We start from the raw sequence: 12,542 nt of genomic DNA on the forward strand, positions 1-12,542 counted from the left end.
CCGGAACACCTCACCAGGGAGGCGTCCAGGAGGCATCCTTACCAGATGCCCGAGCCACCTCAACTGGCTTCTCTCGACGTGGAGGAGCAGCGGCTCTACTCTGAGTCCCTCCCAGATGACCGAGCTTCTCACCCTATCTCTAAGGGAGAGCCCAGCCACCCTGCGGAGGAAACCCATTTCGGCCGCTTGTATCTGGGACCTCGTTCTTTCGGTCATGACCCAAAGCTCGTGACCATAGATGAGGGTAGGAACGTAGATCGACCGGTTAATCGAGAGCTTCGCTTTTTGACTCAGCTCTCTCTTCACCACGACGGACCGGTACAGCGCCCGCTTTACAGCAGACGCTGCGCCAATCCGCCTGTCGATCTCCCGCTCCGTTCTTCCCTCATTCGTGAACAAGATCCCCAGATACTTAAACTCCTCCACTTGAGGCAGGACGACCCCTCCCCCCCKCCCCCCCCGACCCGGAGAAGGCACTCTACCCTTTTCCGGCTCAAGACCATGGCCTCGGATTTGGAGGCACTGAGCCTCATCCCGGCTGCTTCGCACTCTGCAGCGAACCGCTCCAGCGAGAGTTGCAGATCTCGTTCCGATGAAGCCAACAGGACCACATCATCCGCAAAAAGCAGAGATGCGATCCTAAGACCACCAAAACGGATCCCCTCAACACCTCGGCTGCGCATAGAAATTCTGTCCATGAAAGTAATGAACAGAATCGGTGACAAAGGGCAGCCTTGGCGGAGTCCAACTCTCACCGGAAATGAGCCCGACTTACTGCCGGCAATGCGGACCAGACTCTGACACCGGTCGTACAAGGACCTGACAGCCCGTATCAAGTGGCCCGAGTATGGGGTACCGGGCCAGTATTGATTGAATTTAAGTTAATTTTTGAAGCTAATAATATACTTTTTTCATAAATTAAAAGAAAAAGAACGCCTTATTTAAAAATCGTGACTCAAAAACATTTCAAACAGGAGCCTCTGTTATACATGCTCATTTTAATAGTCATAGAAAACATTTGTTGAGCACAACATACACAACTTGAACAATACACTGTGAGGAAAACACTGAAAAAATATATTTGAAACAATGCTATATAATTCAGCAACTTTTCCTACAGCTGTACAATGACCCGTCACCGTACACACAGGCTGCAGTAAATATCCAGTCACAACAACCTGCCAGGAGCAAATGATTAAAAAACTGCCGTCGGCTCAGGAGGTGAACTCCTCTGACAAAGCAGACATACTTTTCAGGACTTCTCGAAAAGGTCTTGTAGCAAAATATCAGACTAAAATAAGACAAGTTCAGTCAATCTGTGACGTGTTGTAGTGCATATAAATAATAATTATACAGTGAATATTAGCAATCATTATGTACAGGGAAAAGGTAATAATAAATACAGTATTACTGTCGTCACAACACAGCTTGGTGTAACAAGACACTCTGTGACCACTTCAGATACACACTCACGCACACACACGCGCGCAGGAGACGACCACACAAACGCGTCATCCCCCCTCATCATACGTCTGCTGTACCTTTCAGGAAGTGTTGAACAGATCTGCAACCAGCTGCAGAGCTGTCAGTGTATTCAAGGTGCTGCGAGAAACAAAAATCTACATTTTGTACAAATATTCTGTCACTATTTGTTTTCGTTAAACTGTGCGCCGTCTTACGGTCATCCAGAGGTCATAACGAGTCACCACGTAAAGCGCGTTCAGGAGAATGGCACGCTGCGAAGCACAAACAGGTGTGTGAACCGATGAACGGAGGAGATTATGAAGTGAAACTAGTTTTGTGTCATGGGAAAGCAGAGAGGAATAAGTCAGGAACTTTGTGTTTGTAAACTATTTCAAAAAAAACAAAACAGGCTCTATTTGCCTTGATTCTCTAAGAAGAGAAAGTTTGAATAAATCTGCGTGACTTCGCTTTGTATCACCGGTGACTCTTCAGGTGTTGCTCTTTCAGTGACAGTGAAAAGTGCTGCTTCGGGTTTTTTTTTTAAATCTTTGGAAGGGTTTTTTTTTTTTTTTGGAGCGACAGAAATGCCTACATGTTGCGCTTTAGGTTAAAAAAAGTTATTTGGGTTCATAAAAAAGCATTTTTTTTGGCGATCCAAGCATCCTGTCCTTCCACACTCCTGGTTTTACAGTGTGCCACAAAGTGCAAATTGTGCTGGGAAGTCCACTGATTTTCAACATACATCCACCTTTTTTTTGTGAGAATAACTTTAAACTATTGCCAGACTTTTAGGAAGACTGAGACGATTATGTCCTTTTGTAGAAAACTGGACACATTTTACAGCTACATGAATGTGTTAAATACTACAGGATATAAAACACTTACAAAAACACATGGTTGTACAAAACAAAAGGCTCAACCGTTTTCTTTTTTTTTTTTTTAGACAAACTGTGAAAACCAAACAATTCCATGGTTACTAATAGTCCGCTGATGAGTCGTTTTTTGTTGTGGTATCCAGTTTTGAAATACAGTTATGAACACATGAAAAGAAAAATGTGCTGAAGTGCAACGTTGGGAAGGTTTCTGTTTCCCAGTTCATCCCGTCTGTTTGAGACGTTTACGCTCCGGATTCATCTCATCGAAGACCAGAGAAGACGCTCCTCCCAGCTCCGTCTCGCGGGGCTCGCAAACAAACTGCAACAGGGTTTCCAGGCCTCGTTTGCGGGGGGCGCCCGGCGTTCAGGCAGGCCTGCTTCACCAGGCAGCTCCAAGAAACAACAACAAAGCCACACTGCAGGATGGCTCCACTGCAATTCAACCAACTCAACGAGAGTCGCTCCGTTTTCCAGCTAGGTGTCTGCAGCCGAGACGTCACATGTCCCAACCTGGTCAACGCCCGCGTCCATCGCCCCACTGTCCCTGTGTCCCTCTGTGTCCTCGCTGTCCAGAGTCAGCTCAAAGTGAAATTTACTGGCTACAGGCCCCCCTTCACTGTCCCGCAGTGGGCCTCCTTCTCCGTCGCTGGCGTAGAACGGAGGAGAGGGGCTCTGGGGGATCATGCTTTGGTACCAGTTCCTGTTGTACTCAAGTGTATCCAGGATGTCCTGGGCGTCGGGGTGGACCAGGTCGGCCCACGTCTCCCACAGAGGGTGCACGATGTAATCTATGAAGCTCACCTGCAGAATGATGAGGAGAACATCAGCGAAAAGACAAAACACGTCTTTTTATTTTTGATCTTTTCACGTCTCCTACCTGTGTTCTCTCCACCGAGGCTGTGTGCTTGTCACACATGGGGCTGATCTCCATCCCCCTCTCCCGCTCCCTGTCCCCCTGGTGGAAGAACTCGTCCATGATCCTGTCTGTCCACTGCCGGTACACATCCAAAGGTTTGGTGGGATTACTCAGGTCTGCACAGTGGACCATATTACACAGCACCTGCAACAAACACAAGTCAAATAAACGTCAGCACTCAGGGCACAGATCCTCCCATGTTTCTTGAGGTGTTCCCATCATGTGAGTGTAAACAGAGCGTCTCTCACCTGCATCCTGTCCGTGTAATTATCCAGCAGCAGGACACCGGAGCTGGTCACCTTCTTTGTCTCCACCATGGTTTTCAGATTGGCCAGCAGGTTCATGTGTTTGGACATGTCCGTGGCCAGGACCTGCAGGACAGACAGACAGAAATGAGCGATCTTTCTGGGAGGTTTTTTTAAATTTATTTTTATAAAAAGCGTCGTGCAGCCTCAGACAACGCCCAGAGGGCGCTCCTCACCATGTCTATGACCATCCTGCGCAGCGTCTGCTTCTGCTTCTTGCTCAGGTTTTGGAAGATGTCGCAGTTGTCTTCCTGCAGCAGCTTGAAGCCCACGGCCAGGTGGTGATTCTCCAGCACTGACTCATCGTTGTACATCAGCGCCAGCTCCGAGTCTGAACGCCGCAGGGTGGAGGGAGAGAAACGACAGGAGAAATTAAACAGAGCTCTGCTAACTATGGACACATTGTCCTAAAAAAACACACATTGCTGATCCCTTAAAACCAAACACAAACTGGTTTGGTGCCTTAAATTTTTTTTTATTTTTTTGACAAATAGTGTTCAGGAGTACTAACTTGTGTTGATGAGGAACTGGTTAGACACTCCTGGGTGGTCCACATCATGAATAGCTGCGGCAAATATGGCTGCCAAGATCTCCAGATCTGTGAAGACGGCCTGTGGAGAGGAAGAGAAACGAAAACGTGGTGTTAGAGAATCACTTTTTATAATACACGACCCATCGTATTGAAATGAGGATTAAGTCAAATTTAGTCAAATGACCTCATTACATTTTCAGATTCCTGCTTTAAAAGCTACATTTTGATACCTGGATCATTCTATCATAAACTTATCCAGAGATACGACTTAATTTGTCTTGTTGGTTGCAATAATACATTACTGTTTGGTCTGAATCCTAATTTTATATAAATTTATTGAGTCATTTTTTATGTCAACGTAAAGAGGAAACCTGAAATAGAATTTGCGTATTAATATTTCCCAGTTGTAAAGAAACCAAAACATTTCTAGCTCACAGGGAAAAATTCTAAATTTTAAGATGTTTTTCCTCAAAATCAATTTTTTTGTTGCCACTGCTTAAAAAAATGCTTCCGTTTTTTTTAAAAATTTTTTATTTTTAGGATTATATTTCAGACATTCCATTCAACTGATTGATAAAGCTTTAACCTGTTAACCTTTGGGCCTAAAATACCATAAAACGCCTTAAAGAGTAAGACACAAATTAAATGAAGTACTGCTTTTGAACCCTTTTGAGCAGTGGTTCCCAAACTGTTTATCTTCTGACCCACAAAATATCCATGGCAAAAACTTGTGACCCCAAATATTACTGGTCTGAGTACACGAACTTTGTTAATAACCCTAAAAACACAGGATTTTTGACGATCTAAACAGCTTATACACAAATATAAATACTTATTTCTACTTATTTTGTGTTTTTGTAATAATTACAGGGAAAATATTACATCAGCAATTATTTTATGACCCTTTAAATTGATTTCTGGAGATTATCCAAGGTGCTTCATGACCCATAATTGGGTCCCAAGCCCAACTTTGGGAACCAAAGCGCAGTGGTTCCCAAACTTTTCAGCTTTTGAACCACAAAATAACAGTAGCAGAGACCTGTGCCCCCAACTATTTTTGGATGATAAACATTTGTATCAGGTCAACAAAACATGGGCATAGTAATAATATATTTATGTTATATGTATCCATTTTAAATATACTAACCTCACTCCTTTGTACCAACTAAAGTAAAAATGTAATTAATTCAGAAAATCTTTTCAGGACCCCACCTTGATGTTTTGGGACCCCACTTTGGGTCCCGACCCCAACTTTGGGAAACACTGCTTTAGAGTAAACTCACAAGCTTGGTCTCTTTTTAAAGCTAATAATCTGAAATTTTAACTTGTTATTTATTTATTTACTTTTAAATAAAAGTTACATTATTTATTTATTTACTTATTTATTATTATTATTATTTATTATTATTATTATTATTATTATTATTTTTAACTAATTTTTAACAGTTCATTATACTTTGACCAAATTCAGTTTTTGCACACATTTAAATCTAAACTGTTCATCTGCCTATTTCTGCACTTTTGGACTTAATCGTTGTTTCGATGTGACGGCTCACATGCATCATCAGCTCATTGAACCCTGACAGGATCAGAGTCGAACTCACATCCAGAGCGGGCGTGGACAGCAGGATGTGCGTGGACTGGGCCACGTCGGCCGCGTGCAGACTGTTGTGGTACGCCACGTCCGAGTGGTAGTGGTCCTCCAGGGTCAGCATGAACGTCACAAAGGTGTCGGTCGGAATCTTGAACGTCCTCATCAGGTCTCGCTCCTGAGCGCCGCGCAGACAGAGGTGATTAGAAAAGTCTCGAGGTGCTGAACGTGTTCTACGCATCACAACGACAACGACAACAACGTTTCTGTTCGCCTGACGAAGAGACGAGACTGACCTGAAAAATGCTGTACATGATGCAGGTGAGCGGCCGGTGGTGAGAATGATCCGCCACTCGGAAGATGTTCAGCCCCCATCTGTTGATGTCTTCAAGATCCTGTCGGGCACAGTCGCTGGGTTAGCCAGTCGTAAAGGAAGAACTCACCCCGCAAAATTTAAAGTTTTATGTTTTTATTTTTGGTACAGAAAGTGTGTCTTACTTTGGAAAGCAGCTCCTCCTGGTCGGTTTTGACTCCGAAGCGATTTCCGCTGCTTGCAGAGACGTTGGAAGTGTGGTTGACCTTTTTGACCCCGCTGATCTGCGCCATCATCCCAACCTGCTGCTGCTGCTGCTGTTGTTGTTGTTGATGCTGCTGACCCTGCCTCCTCTTCCTTTCTCTGGACTTCTGAACCGGACATGGCAGCTCTAGTTCGTTTGGCTTGTCTGTGGAAAAGAAAACATAAACGAAATGAGAGATCGTTAAAAGTTCTGCTGGAGGTTTTTCCTCTCCACTGTCACCAGTGTGCTGCTCAGGATGGGACATCACCAAGTGGTTCAACACAATCTGCTGGCGCTATGTAAATAAACTGAATTTAATTGAATTAAAAAGACAAATAGATATATTTAAGTAGTTTTTAGCTGAGCTCGGCACTCTGCAGTGCAAACAGGTGAAATGTCCCACAGACGTGACGACACGTTAAATCTGAACTGTCAGCCTTTTTTAATTAGAAACAATCCCTCATGTTGTGTCTCCGTCGCAGGCCTCACAAACCACTGCCTGCATAAACGCCATCGTAAACACTCGTTACAAACACAGCGAGGTTATTGCTAACGAGACGTGTTGTCTGGAAATATCCCCGGGTTGCGAGCGTTCTGCGAAGCAGAGGCTTGTTGCAACAACAATTCAGAGAAACGTGGAAAGACACACTAAACCTAAAAGTTGGGGGGGGGGGGCAGGTTATTATGTGGGTGAGGTTGGTGCGTGTGATTCAGCCTTTCTGTTTGTTGACTGACACTTTCTCTTAAATGTCCACCTAACCAAGTTTTAAAACCTTATATCAGCCAAAAAGTCTTTTTGATCTTGTTTTGAGACTGATTTACTAAACAAGAACTGATTAAGAATAATCTTGTTTTCAGAATGTGTCAGATTATTTGTCTTGTTAGCCTGAAAATTTGACTCAAATTATGTCAAAAATTTCTGCCAATGGAGTAAGAAAATTTTACTTGGTAAGATTCTTGAAATACTTGATTTGACTCGATTTTTTCTTATTTCAAGAATCTTACCAAGTAAAATTTTCTTACTCCGTTGGCAGAAACTTTTGACTTAATTTGAGTCAAATTTTCAGACTAACAAGACAAATAATCTTACACATTATGAAAACAAGATTATTATTCTTACACAATCAGTTCTTGTTTAGTAAATCAGTCTCAAAACAAGATCAAAAAAGACTTTTTGGCTGATATAAGGTTTTAAAACTTGGTAAGATGGACAGTTTTTGCAGTGTAGACTGCAGAGTGTGTGTGAACTCTGAATGCACCGCGGTGAGAAAAAAATGAAAGCGTCGGCTGCATCCTCCACAAAAATAAATAAATAAAAACTTGGAGCACGAGCTCCCTCCACCTGACAGGTGTGAGATGCTCTGCAGATAACAGATTGCTCTGAACAGCTTTTTCTGTTCTGCTTTTGTTTATTTTTCCACTGCGCCGCTCCTGCTCTTACAGAAGATAGTTTCCTCTAAGGGGGGCGGGGCTTCCTGTCTCTAATTTCTCCCCACTTTTATTTTCTGCCATGTTTCTGTTTATTTGCACGGATGTCTGTGTTTACAAACAGCAGCCCGCTGGACGGGTTTCTGCGTCGGACAGCGGGGCGGAAAAACCTCAGGGGGCCGAAGGGCCGGCGAGAAGACGAGAAAACGTCTCTGCCGTCACACCGGCAGCATTTAGCCGATGTGCCCTCCTCCCTAGGCAGTCGGTGGTCCCTGAGATGCTGCAGTCAGCCTGTGGGGGGGGGGGGGTGCGTGCTGCAGTGCTTACCTAAGAAGGTGCTGGAGATGTACTCGGACACTTGGTTGCCTGAGCGGCTCATCTCAGACAGGTGGCTCAGCTCCCGGTTCAGCATCCTTTTGAACTGCGAAGCAAACAGATGAAACATCAACACAAAGGATTTACAACAATAAACATGTTTTTCCTTTTTAAGAATAAAACAGTTATTCTGTATCCAACGTCATGCATCAGATCACATCTGCATTCAGGGCTTTGGAGGCATTTCTGTGTTAAACAGGATAAAAACACGTCTTTATAACGATGACTGGTCTGTAGACGAACAAAACGCTGCAGTCGTCCAGATGCAGCTAATCATCCCAACTAATCTACAACTGAAATATGAGGAAACAAAAACATTAAATTTGAGTCACTCATCCAGCTCTGGTGGACCAGTGCCACCCCCCCTTCAAACACACCTTAATGTATCCCCAGGACACAGAGAACAGGTAGTTGGCCTCAGGCATGGTGCTAAGCTGTTCAGAGCCCTTGGTGCTCCCCAGCAGAAGCAGTGGATGCTCCTCTCTGAGTGGACCCCCAAGGCTGAGCTCAGGCTGTCAGATCCCAGCCTTCCCCACGCTCCGCCGCCACGAAAAAAAAAAAAAAAATAAAACAACACAAAAACGCCCCGTCTCCAGAGGAGTCTCCTACATCCTCGGCCAAACGCGCTTCCTTCCTGCCTCGTCCATCGCTTCAGGAACACAAACCGCCGGCAGGACTGATGAACCCCCTCCTCCTCCAGCTGGATCTGTCTATCGGTCCAAACCTCCTTCCTCTGACATTAGCCAAGTGTTATCCAGGGATCTGCAGGGCTGGGTGGGGGGGCAGCTTCTCTGAGCCCAGGCGGAGCAAGGCGGACTACATGATCGAGGGAGAAAAGGAAAAGAGGAAAAGCGAACGGCAGCGAAGAAGAAGAAGATGATGATGATGAGGAGGAGGAGGAGGATGAGGAGGGTACTCAGGCTTCAGTGTTGGAGTCTATCTTTGCCTCCCACCCTCTGAGCCCTACACGGCGCTGCAGAGCATCAGAGCTGGGAGAATCCCCCTACAGCACCCCCCCCCCCTGTAATGCAGACCAGATGCAACACATTCTGCACAACGTGAGGCTTCAAAGCTATCGGAGCGCTCTCATCGCGAAGGATGAAGGAGGTGAAAGCATCGAGATCCATTCTCTTTTGCTCGCTCTGATTTTTGAACTGCAGATCAAACACACGTCCTCGTTACGTCTGAGACAACTGCAGCCGTCTGCACTGAGGGCAGACGGCTGTCTGCAGCCCGCCATCCGCACGGCTGCCTGAGCGCCATAGCAACAGAGTCACATGGCCCCCCACATCATATCCAAGGTGGTCTCCCCTCTAAACACAGATTCATGCCACATTCAGAGACGCAGATAAAACCACAGCCAAGCCTCCACAGCTTTGTAATAATAATAAAGCTCTGCAATCGTTGCTGTTTCCTGTGAAAGAAAACTAAATTTCAGACTTTTCTTATTTTCCCTTCATAATAAATCAGACTATCTGGTCTATCCAGCTGTCAGGCAAACAGCAAGTATCTACTTGACAGACCAAGAGTGCATAAACAGACTGCCGGAGGCTGCCTGTGAAAATCACTGAGAAGATCGTGACAAAAAGAAGTGCTGGGAGTGAGTCAGCTGTGCTCCGTTCAAAGGAAACTTGTCATTGACTCTTTAATAAGTTAGATGAATGGTGCCGTTAGAGCCAACTGTAAGGGAGACGGTTAAAACCCAGCTGAACAGTGCTAAACCAGGGTCATGTAGTTCACACGCAACTACGTCTGTGGGGAGAGGGAACGTTGTCTAATGTAAGACATGAACTCATACATCCTCTTATGTCAGGAAAAAGTACCTACATGGGCAACTCTCTTATGCAACTGATAAAAAAAGAAAGAAAGTAGCAAAAATCTCTAAAATGGTTTCAATACAGCCTCATAAACCTCATGCTGATTTTAAAATAATTTACTGCCGTTTTAATCCCTTAAAGCCATGAGAATAACATGTTTGGTTTACTTGTACATTGTTCCACATATGCATTAATGCATTTTGGAAAAATAACCAAAACCAACTACATTATTGTTATTTTTTGAGGACCCCCTAAGCCACTGCTCAAGGACCAATGGGACCCCATTTTGAGAACCTGCACAATAAAGAACTAACCTGTGCTGACAACGTTTGAATTAATTTTATTATGAAAAAATGAGTCAATAAAGAAGACAGTGTCAATGAAAATAACTAAAGCGACACTAAAGAAACATTTTATCCACTGATACTTAAAATACAAACCACTTTAGTTCACTATAAGAGAGACAATTCTCTAATAACGCCAACATGTTGACAGGAAATCATGTTTTTAACAGAAAATATAACAAACTCAAAACCAGTCTTTCATTCTTTAAACACATTTACACCAGTGTAACTCACCTTTTTCCAACTCGCAAGAATCTCAAAGTTTTTCTTCTGCTTTTCAGAGCAACATAGTCCCATTGTCACTCGGCAAAAACTCGATCCAACACACATTACAAATACTGTATGGGTCCAAGCAACGAGCGTTCAGTCTGCCTGCTTCCTCTCTCTCTGTTCTCCTTTCTGATGTGCTGTCGGACAAGAACTATATGTGATTAACTGAATCACCAGAGTGGCTCAGAGCTCCTCCCTCCGACAGGCCCGAGCATGTGTCCCCACCTTCTTCCTCCTAACTTCAAAAGTTATTCATTGAAGTCATTTGCATATTGCTTCTTCGCACTGCCTCGGGCACGTACCTGAGCTCAGTTACAGTAGAAAAAGTCCCGAAAAACAAGTTTGGCAAAAAGCCACGCTGTTGTGGGAAATCACACATGACGTTTTCCTTTAAGGAAAAAAAAGTCCAGCTTGCAGTTTGGTGAAATATTAGACGGATAAAACTGGGATTGCACAGGAACGTTACTGCAACCCCACAGCTGCGCAATCGAACAAAGCCCAAAGTGAGCCAACTGTCCCATGGGGAGCTGTTTACACCGTCAACACTCACCGAATGATAACCAGCAAGTTTTCACAGTTTAGCAACAGTAAAAAGAAACAGTTCCTAGAAGGTGTTGATCCCAGTTACCTGAGAATAGTTACATGCCTTATGTTTACATGAACTATCCCGATTATTTTCGATAAAACAGCGATAGAGGTACAAAATCACTGCTGCAGTTGGCCTGATCTCCCCACCACTCCAACGTTTAAACCGAACTGGGGAGCTATAATTTAACGTCCATTACGCCTGCTACAGCCACAGACCCACCCGCTACCATCAGTTTCACTGATTTGGTCATTTTTTCCTTCCTAAGGATGGCGGTGCTTCAAAGCTGAAGTGACCACACAAGAGTTAAACTTTCCTACTTGGCTTGTCTCTTGGTCGGGGGGGGGGCGGGCTTGCACGCGAACCCACAGAGCAGCAAACTTTAACTGGATTCAGATGGCCGTGTTTGTCCAAGGTCGTCGCCAGCAGCAGCGTGGAAGTGCGGCCGGGGCTAATGATAGTGAGGGGGAGGGAAGCAGCTCCCCGCTCTTAGGTCACCGTGACCAGGCGGGCGGTTTACTGGGTGTGTGGTCCCCCGACCCCTCCCGGATACACCTGCGCACTTGGACGCTCAAAATCACAGACAGTCTGGTTTTGATTACAGCTTCAAAGGGGTCCAGAAAAGAAATGGGATCTTTGTCAAAGCTCGTGGCGAATGCCAGACATGCTGTTTTAATGGCCCAAACTCACACTAACATGACAATTTAGAAATAAGCATACGAGAAACCGACGGCCTGCTTCTTTCTTTCCTTACACAACCACGCAACCGTTCAGGACCCTGATGAAACTAAAGTGTAACACGATAAACTGTTGACCTCTGCACTTTCCAAATCAGCTTTGGTCAACATTGGTACTGAGCCGGAAAAGGTAGATGTGCTGCTGTGGGCTTAAAGGCATCGTTACATCATTTTGAAATGACTTCCTGTTTAGGAGCTGCCTGTTGAGACATGACGTGCTGTACCGTCACACTGTTTAGTTTCCCATCCACAGTTACTGACATGGATAGCTTTGGTTATTTACAAGTGCACCTTTGGAGTCTCCGGGAGTCACTTCTAACAGGGATATCATGACATTTCTACCAAAATAAACCAGTAATAGGAACCTGATGTTAGTATTAATGTTTTAAAAAATTGTTGAGTTGTTTTCAGAAAGCAGCAATCTGATTAGGAAGTCGCACCATTAAAGCCGTATATAAAAGGATCCCTGATTAGTTGTAACATTAGACTTTATGTGATAAACATATATTTTAACTGTAAAATAAAGACTGTAAAAATACTGTATTTAGTTTAGTAAATTTTTTAAAATATATATATTTTACACGGATGGAGCCATTTTATTTACACACAAAGCATTCTGGGTAAATGATGATGTTGACGAGGTCATTGGTGCGAGGCTGCTAGCGAGCTATATCCACCCTGAAGGTTAATCTTGGACAATATCTGATGATCGACTCTTTTAAATGAAACCAGAGAGCGTTGACAG

General features: G+C 44.3%; 1 protein-coding gene across 1 annotated transcript in view; it reads right to left on the minus strand.

Moving 5' to 3' along the window:
• Positions 1 to 978: 978 nt before the first annotated feature.
• Positions 979 to 12,542, minus strand: part of LOC106529619 (cAMP-specific 3',5'-cyclic phosphodiesterase 4B) — a gene marked incomplete in the record, with an annotated part of 171,782 nt that continues 160,218 nt past the window's right edge. The window contains 9 exon segments of the mRNA XM_014025094.1: positions 979 to 3,140; positions 3,217 to 3,399; positions 3,504 to 3,626; positions 3,737 to 3,891; positions 4,072 to 4,171; positions 5,697 to 5,861; positions 5,980 to 6,078; positions 6,182 to 6,405; positions 7,996 to 8,089. Coding sequence (XP_013880548.1) covers positions 2,814 to 3,140; positions 3,217 to 3,399; positions 3,504 to 3,626; positions 3,737 to 3,891; positions 4,072 to 4,171; positions 5,697 to 5,861; positions 5,980 to 6,078; positions 6,182 to 6,405; positions 7,996 to 8,089 — 1,470 coding nt within the window.

This window comes from Austrofundulus limnaeus, unplaced genomic scaffold (genome assembly GCF_001266775.1).
Source record: "Austrofundulus limnaeus strain Quisiro unplaced genomic scaffold, Austrofundulus_limnaeus-1.0 Scaffold455, whole genome shotgun sequence".
Classification (NCBI taxonomy): Eukaryota; Metazoa; Chordata; class Actinopteri; order Cyprinodontiformes; family Rivulidae; genus Austrofundulus; species Austrofundulus limnaeus.